Source organism: Mastomys coucha, unplaced genomic scaffold, assembly GCF_008632895.1.
Source record: "Mastomys coucha isolate ucsf_1 unplaced genomic scaffold, UCSF_Mcou_1 pScaffold14, whole genome shotgun sequence".
NCBI lineage: Eukaryota > Metazoa > Chordata > Mammalia > Rodentia > Muridae > Mastomys > Mastomys coucha.
Window position 1 is genome coordinate 101454788 of NW_022196896.1, and position 8596 is coordinate 101463383.

General features: G+C 50.4%; 1 protein-coding gene and 1 pseudogene across 5 annotated transcripts in view; both read left to right on the plus strand.

Moving 5' to 3' along the window:
• Positions 1-2875, plus strand: part of Slc4a3 (solute carrier family 4 member 3) — a 13616-nt gene extending 10741 nt beyond the window's left edge. For all 5 annotated transcript variants that reach the window (XM_031368114.1, XM_031368109.1, XM_031368112.1 and 2 more), the window contains exons 20-23: positions 471-724; positions 1005-1174; positions 1358-1531; positions 2604-2875. In XM_031368114.1, coding sequence (XP_031223974.1) covers positions 471-724; positions 1005-1174; positions 1358-1531; positions 2604-2681 — 676 coding nt within the window. In that variant the 3' untranslated portion in view covers positions 2682-2875. The remainder of the gene's footprint in view (positions 1-470; positions 725-1004; positions 1175-1357; positions 1532-2603) is intronic.
• Positions 2876-7405: 4530 nt separating this feature from the next.
• The window catches only part of LOC116089469, a 5198-nt pseudogene continuing 4007 nt past the window's right edge, over positions 7406-8596 (plus strand).

Here is an 8596-nt window from a genome sequence, read left to right on the forward strand (position 1 = left end):
GGAGGAGGAGGAGGAGGAGGAGGAGGAGTTAGAGTAACAGGCTGGCAGGCTGGAACAGGCGTGGGCATGTGGGCTCAGGCACGGTTATCCTGTGAGGGTTTGACCTGGTGCCTCTTGCTGTCACCCCTGGCAGGGTGGCACTTGGAAGTTCTCAGAATTCTGTCAGGGTGTTCTCTCACCCAGTGGTGCTCACACATTTCTCATTTTGGTTAAACCAAAATATCATGGTCTGATCTGGCATCTGGCTTTGTGGCGCTTTAAGTGTTTGCAGCATGAGAATTTGGCTCAGCTTTACTGGAGTGTGAGAACTTTAATTTGGGAATGTGAAAGAGGAAGCTGACAGGTCCAGGGAGAGCTGGCGTCTTCAGCGCTCCCCTCCCCTCAAGCCTTGGGTGAATGCTGCGTGTGTGCGTGTGTGCCTTGCAGGTCCACCTGCTAGCTAGCTCCTTCTCCTTCAATTTCCCCTACAGACTCATTGTCAGCCAGAAGGCACGGAGGCTGCTCAAGGGTTCCGGCTTCCATCTTGACCTGCTTTTGATTGGCTCTTTGGGTGGCCTCTGTGGTTTGTTCGGCTTACCCTGGCTCACAGCTGCCACTGTCCGCTCTGTCACTCATGTCAACGCATTGACGGTAATGCGTACTGCCATTGCGCCTGGTGACAAGCCCCAGATCCAGGAGGTGCGGGAGCAGCGGGTCACCGGGGTGCTCATTGCCAGCCTCGTGGGTGAGCACCCGAGTCTCTCCATAGACTTGCTTCCTTGGGCCCAATGGCTTGAAATCCTCATCATCCCGGGCTTGACCCTCCTGAATCTGCAGGTGCATCATGCTTGATCCTCCCTTCAGGTTTCCAACCCAGTCACCTCACACTGGGAACTCTTCCCTGCTCCCCCTTTGTCCTGATCCATCTGAGGCCCAGATTGGTCAGATAAATAAATCCCTTACCGGACCTGTTGTCTGGGCAGGGCAGGGGACAGGGATAGGTAGCTCTGTGTTACCTTCTCCAGGCCTGTCTATCGTCATGGGAGCTGTGTTGCGCCGGATCCCATTGGCTGTGCTCTTTGGGATTTTCCTGTACATGGGAGTCACATCACTGTCTGGTATCCAATTGTCCCAACGTCTGCTGCTCATTTTCATGCCAGCAAAGCATCATCCCGAGCAGCCCTACGTGACCAAGGTCAGGCTCAGCTGCGTGGAGCTGGGGACATGGTTGAGTTGATGGGAGGGGGTCTGGAGGGACTCTCCTCAGCTAGGGATGAGCGGAAAGAATAAGGATAATGGGACCCAGAGAGCCATGTGCCCAAAGGTGTGGGTGGGGCCTGAATGGCCATCGTGTAATGAGACTGAGTCTGTACCCCAGGTGAAGACATGGCGGATGCACTTGTTCACCTGCATCCAGCTGGGCTGCATTGCACTTCTTTGGGTGGTCAAGTCGACGGCGGCCTCGCTGGCCTTTCCTTTCCTGCTCTTGCTCACGGTGCCCCTGAGGCGTTGTCTTTTGCCCCGGCTCTTCCAGGACAGGGAGCTGCAGGCGGTAAGGGATAAAGCTTGGGGGGGTGGGGAAGGGGTGCCATTCGGTGGAAGGATTAAGATGGGTGGGCTCTGGTTAGATACCTGGCTTCCTGTTGGCTACCTGCTGGCTTGTGTGAACTGGGGAAAGTTACTGAATGCTCTGAAGTGCTCTGTTTTCACTGGTATAGTGGGCTTGTTGAGTCTACCAAAGAACTGGTGGGAGATTTAACTACGAATCCAGGTAAAGCTGCTGATACGAGGCTTCAGAAAGAACAAGACCGGGCTGTTGTGGACAGCTGTGCTTAAACAAAGTACCTGGCTGTGGGCTGCGTAGGGTGGGATAGCACAGACATAAGCCCTGGGCCCCGTTTCTGTCAGCTGTAGCAAAGGACATCTTTTTGCTCTTCTTTAATTTTTTTCCGTTTTCTTTTTCCTTCTTCCTCTTCCTCCTCTTCTTCCTCCTTTTCCTCCTCTTCATCTTCCTTCTTCAACATTTTCCCTCATTTGTTTTTGTTTTTGTTTTTGTTTTTTTTTGAGACAAAGTTTCTCTATGTAGCCCTGGCTGACCTAGAACTCGATTTTACACCAGGCTGGCTTCAAGCTCATAGACATCCACCTGCCTCTGCCTTCCAAGTGCTGGGATCAAAGGTGTGCACTACCATGCCCGGCTTTTTAAAATGCATTTTATGTATATGTGCTGAGGTCAGAGGGCAACCTTCGGGACTTGGTTCTCTCTCCACCATGTGGGTTGGGGATTGAAGTTGGCTCATCAAACTTGGTGGCAAGCACCTTTATCTGCTGCGTCATCTCACTGTTTGATTTTTGCAGTTCTTTCATGCTCAGATATGGGGCACAGAGGCACCACGATCCTAGCCATGTACATCCTGGGTCATAGTTGCTGTTGTACTGGTCAATTTGGGCATTGTGGGTGATCTGGAAATGAAGGTTTGGGGCGGGGAAGTACTTCAAGCTGGGGTCCTGGAGAGGGAGAGAAGGTGTTCAGAAGAGGATATGAGGAACCTGAGACATATTTGTCTGCCCCCACCTCCACCCCCCCACCCCCGCCTTTCCCAACCCCGTGGTCTCTTCTGCAGCTGGACTCTGAAGATGCTGAGCCAAACTTTGATGAGGATGGTCAGGACGAGTACAACGAGTTGCACATGCCTGTGTGACCCTCCGGATGGTGCCTCTCTGAGACCCCACCTTAGTGACTCACAGACCCTAGGAACCCAGCACCAGGGCCAGGCATTCCTCAGGACCCAGGGATGTGCCTGGAGTCACTGCCCATGCCAGGCCAGGGGCCCCTTGACTTTCACAGCCCAGACGGCACCGGCTTTGAAGTCATTATATCACACTCTGTGTCCTCTGTCTGCCTCATTTTCTTGGTGCCGCCTGTGGCTTGTCAGACCACATTTACCTACCTCAAGTGTTACCAGGGTCATCCAAACTGGAAGAGATTTGAAGCAAGGGACAGAGGGCTTGAGGGGGAGGGGTAGATTCAAGACTACAGAAAATCCAAACTGGGTCTTACTGTTTCCTTCTTTAACTCCCTGGAGTATAGCTGAAGGACAGGAGGTTCAAGGTCTACTGAGGGTCACACGCCCATTAATCTAGCCCTGGAATAGAAAGGAGGGGACAGGGAAGCACTGCTTCGCTTTAGCCACTAGGGAAATCAGGGCGACTTTAGTCCTGTGAGGCTACAAAGCTGAAGGGAAAATGTATCTAAGGAGACAGGGGTAGCGGCTCAGCCCCCTAGACGCCAGGATGGCGCAGGACTTGGGGCCCACTGGACCATTTTAGATTCTTCTGGCTTACGAGTGAAGCGGTTCTAGGATTCCTGAAGCCACTCCTTGTGCAACAGTCTGTTTTGCCAGAAATAACCTGGGAGGCCTTGAGGAGGGTGGAAACGGGACCCATTGCGTCACAGTTGCTAGGTAACCAGCTGCCTGGAGCCTGCCGGCCTTGTGTAGCCCTCTGGTGGTTGTTTTTGCGCACTTCATGCTCTGTCGGCTGAGCAAGGGGAAGGCTGCCACCTGGCGGATCCGATTTAATCCCAGATTTCATTTACAAGCGGGTTCCAGAGGATTCTGGGAGGTTCACGGAGGTCTGCAGTGCCAAGCATCCAGGGTTAATGATGCCTTGGCATTACATGATCCTTTTCCTCTGGAGCTGGTTCTGCATTCCTATCTTTATCCGATTTGACCTCCCCTTTTTTTGCCATGGGTTCAGGCCTACAGCTAGTGCCTGGGGCAGGCAGGGGACACAGAGCACTGGAGATGTTTGCTGTGTTCCTGAGTCAGAGCAGATCAGAGACAACAGTACCGGTCTATCATCACATTTTAAGCATTTCATCCCAGCTGCCCGCCCATCCTCGATCTCTGAAGTTGTCATGCTATTGACTGGCTCCCCTAGCCTATGTGAAAGACAAAAATCTTGTTAGATGAACCATGACAAGGTTGAAGGTCAAAATGCTCTGCCAAGGATCAAAACAAACTTCAGATGCAAAGCCTAGATCACAGGCAGGCGTGAAGCAGGTCTCACACACAGGCAGGCTTGGCCTACAGGCTTCTGGGGAGAGCCTGGAACCCTTTCTGGGTATTGGCTGCTGGCTGGCTCTTCTGTTATGGGGGATTCCTTTACAACTCATGAAGGAGCCTGCTTTTCCCAGGAGCCCTCTTCTGCAAGTGAGAAGAAGGGGATCCCTGTGGAGATGAGGCCTCATCAGGGTTAGTGGCAGGTGATGACGATGTCCAGTGAAGTGAGGAGACCCTCTGGCCTCAGAACAAAAGGTGAGAACAATACGAAATTAGAGTCAGGTGGCCATGACAACCAATATGAAAAGGATAACAGGATACTGGAGCTGCAGGGGACCGGCTGAAGTTTAAGAGGGACCTCACAGAAGATGGGATTCTGGGGAAGGTGCCTGGGCAGAGCTTGAGCAGACCAATAGGGCTTTCTCCACAAGCCCCGAAGTTGCCAGGAAGGGTGCTTCGAGGGAGAGGAGTGGAGACTAGGTTGATTCTGTTAGAGAAGGGATGACAAGACCATTACATACATCCAGGCTTGGGCCAGGGTGACTAGACTGAAAGTCATTAGAGGACATCTGGAATTTATCCCAAAGTCCTATGTTTCCACTGATCATTCCTTAACTGGGTCTTTGGCCATATCTTCTCAAGGGCCTGAGACCTTTGAGGACATTAAAAAAAAAAAAAAGCATAGAGGGGCATCAGTTGAGGGGTGTTCTGTTCCTATGGCACAGCTTGAGAGGGGTGGGGGCTATTACCAGACTGGTGTTCTGGAGTACGGTCCTCTGAACAAAACAGCTACCATGATCAGATAGATGAGTTGGTGCCTGCTTGCAAGAGACCATCAGGAGAGGCCTCTGGGCTGTTGGCATTTCCTCAGAACAGGGCTTGGGCAAAGTCATTAGAGACCAAGCTCTTCTCAAAGCCATCTGTGTGCAATTCTGCCTTAATTGCACTTAGTGTGTTCACGGGGGCATGACCTCAAGGTCTTGGGAGACGCTAGTCCTCTAGCAGCTAGAGTGTGTCAGCTGCGAAAGGCTAACAGGAGGGTGCTTCATTCATTTACCTGTGTATGGGGAAACCATCATCCAGGCTGGGTTCTCTACCAGCATGTACCCTGCGACCAATAAACCCAGGCGGGTTCCCCAGAGTGAACTTCGTGGAATCCTACTTCAGTTTATTGTTGGGACCTTGGAAGATGGGGGTAGGTTTGGTTTATGTCTCTTCTAGGGAGGAAGTCTTCCAACAGGGGTTGAAGGAGGGGGTAAAGATCATGGTCTATTAAACAACCAGCCCAGCTTCTTTGGGAAAGGCTTAGGGAGTAGGCACCTGTGAAGTGTTGGGGTCAGGGTTGAGGGTTCCAATCTATACTCTTTTTCCTTGGTAACTTTCAGAGTCAGATTATGGGCAAGAGTCACACCTTGGCCAAGTGCCCAGGGTTTTCATTTTCCTTCTGGTCCTGACTCCTTTTCTTTGTACAAGGAAGGTGGCTGTCACTGCCCTGTCCCATGCTGAGGATTCAGCTCACTTAAGATAGCTGAGGATCCGGTGACAGCTTCTGGCTGTCAGAGCTTGGGGACCATCTGCTCACATTGCCCTCCACCCCTCCTTTAGGGTACAGAAACTGGCAACAATGTGTACCGTTCGGCAGGCCAGGTGACATCGCTTCTTGTATCATATCAGGTGACTCAAATAATCACCATGGCTGTTGACACTTGGCACTCTCAAAGGGAATTCTGAGCAGCAACCGGGAGACAAAGCTAAACTCAAGGGCACCTGTACCAAACACAGCCTGCTGCTCAGCTCTCAATGAAGCCATTGCTGAGAACCAGCAAAAACAGGTTCTGGCAGTGCCTCCAGTGGCCTGACTCCAAGGTGGCAAATTAGGAAATGCAGAGTGAGGAATTTGGTTTCCAGATAAATTATTCAATCTCTTGAATTTGATCCATTGCATGGCTCATCCATTGTAGGGGGTGGGGGAAAGCACAGGCTCCAATCTTCATAGGATTTATGTTCTGTGAGGAAGATTTACCGTTTGAGCAGGCTGCTGGGATTATTTTCAATTTCCCGGGAACTGTTTCTTAATATCGAACGATGCTTTGTCAAGTGCTAACTAAGCAGACAGTCGCTGGGATGTTCTCTGGGTGGCAGATGAATTACGATGTTTGTAGGTGATGGGGAAAGAATTCTCCAGAGCTCATCCCCATCCCGTGTCCCGGGAGAGAAGTGGAGGCAGGGCATAGCTTGAGGCAAGGTACAGTGGAACATGGAGCTGGTGCAAAGAGAGAAGGGAAGGGGGCTCTGAAGAGGCTTGCCTCTGAACCAGGCTTGCTTGCAGAGTGGCTTAGTGTCTCCTCGCATGCCAACAAACCCACCCTACACCCCTTGATTATTCTTTCTGTGAGATAGGCAGAGACTAAGCCTAAATCGTGGAAGGAGGGATGGGCAAATGTCAGAGTAGGAAGGACCACATGGTTCTAAACTCTGTCTCCTTTAGGATCCAGCATTGCCACGTGTGACACCAATAGACCTCTCAAAGAATTCCAAAGAAAGGTTTTAGTTCTCATATTTGTTTTTATTAAAGCTGCCATTTCACTGTGGCTGATAGGAATAATGCCCCAGAGCCCAAAGAGGCAGTGCAGGTTTCCTTCTGAGACAGTTTGTAAAATTTTAGTCTAGCAACATGACTGCTCTGGCTGGAACCCAGACATGGCCTTAGTGCACACCTTTAATCCCAAACAATGCAGCTAAGATTAGTGTCTACAAGGAATCAGCCATGTTTGAAGGTAACCTCTCAATTGAGGAGCAGACAAAGTGGTGAATCAGAGAAAGATTTGACAGAATGAATCAGAGATAGCATTCACCCAACTCTCACAGGAACAGCACAGGAAAGAGGAGCTATGTAAGAGCAGTGCAGGGAGAGAGAGGAGTTGGAATTCAGTCAGTTCATTCAGTTGGGAGTGAGTGTAGTACAGTGGAGTTGAGTTCATTCATGAGTTCATGCAGTTGAACTCAGTCAGCAGAGGCAGTTGAAGCCAGACAAAAAGAAGGAGCCAGAAGGGTCGGGAGAGATGGCTCAGGGGTTAGGAGCACTAACTGCTCTTCCAGAGGTCCTGAGTTCAAATCCCAGCAACCATGTGGTGGCTCACAACAATCCATAATGAGATCTGATGCCCTCTTCTGGGGTGTCTGAAGACAGCTACAGTGTACTTACATATAATAAATAAATAAATCTAATAAAAAAATAAAAGAAGGAGCCAGATGATTAGAACAGATTGCTAGAGTTAGTTTGAGGCCAAGCAGAACAATTCAGTTGGAAGCTGAGAGAAGCCAGATTGAATTAGTCAGCTTGGAGAAGAGTTTGAGAAATGATGAGCACAGTAAGCCTCCAAGATGACAGTCAGAGCAAGAGAGTAAAGGATGTGACAGTTGGAGAAAGAAATGTTGATGACGCTGTCCTGCACGCCAGCATGCAAGCTGACATTGGCAGGGATAAAGAGAAAGTACCAGCATGTTTTCCAGGAGCTGTAGGAGATGAGAAGGAAAGAGTAAACCAGTTCTTCATGGATCCTGGGTTCATCTGTGCTTCCTACTCTACCAATAGCTCCTCAAAATACCAGAACTCAGATCATGTTCTCCATTATAGCTTGGCTACAATGTCATAGATACCTATAAAGTCAGAGATAGGGCATTAGTAGGCACTTTCTTCCAAAGGCAGGATGACTGGAGGTGGTGTTAGGCTCTCTCTTCTCTACTTCAGCTTTCTCAGGTAGTTTCTTAGTGTGTCATAGGGTCCCTCTGCATCCCAGTTATCCAAGGAACGTAATAGAGCCTTTCAACTCTCGCTGGCTGTGGTGGTGCACATCTGTGATCCAGCATTTGGGAGCCTGCAGCAAAATTTGAGGCCGTATGATGAGACCCTGTCTCAAAAGTCGTGCAAAGGAAATGGTGAGGCCCAGGAATCTATGTTCTGATGAGCTTTGAAGCTCAGACCCAAGTACTCTCATCCTGTGGATCTTTACAGTACACTTTAAGGGCCAGACAGGGGCTTTCTGCCTTCCAGCTTCCCCCCATAGTGGTTCTAGGCTCATTATTTAGAAGGATTTGGAAGTCCAGTGGTGCCCGGAGGCTCTACCTGCCTGTGGGGTCCTTCTGTTTGGGATCAGGAGACTATCCACAGGCAGGCGTTGTTAGTGAGTAGGCAGCAGACCCCTGCTTCCCTGAGCCTTCCAGGTTCCATCTGTGTGGTACACGTGGAAGGTGAGCTGACCAGCTGTGCCCTCCTTGTGTGCTGTGACAATTCACTATGAAAGACTCTGCGGCATCTTCACATTCTAGGTAGCTGAGGGAGATCGGGCAGCTTTCCAAGTGTTGGGTAGAAGGAAGCAAGTGAGAGCTTAGGAAGACTTCAGGGAAAATTGTCTCCCAGGGAACTCTAGCCTAGATTAAAACCTAGAGTGGCTAACTGAGAGCAGCGGCGCAAGCCAGCCCGTGAGGGCACACGCCTTTGATCCCAGCACTTGGGAGGCAGAGGCAGGTGGATTTCTGAGTTTGAAGCCAGC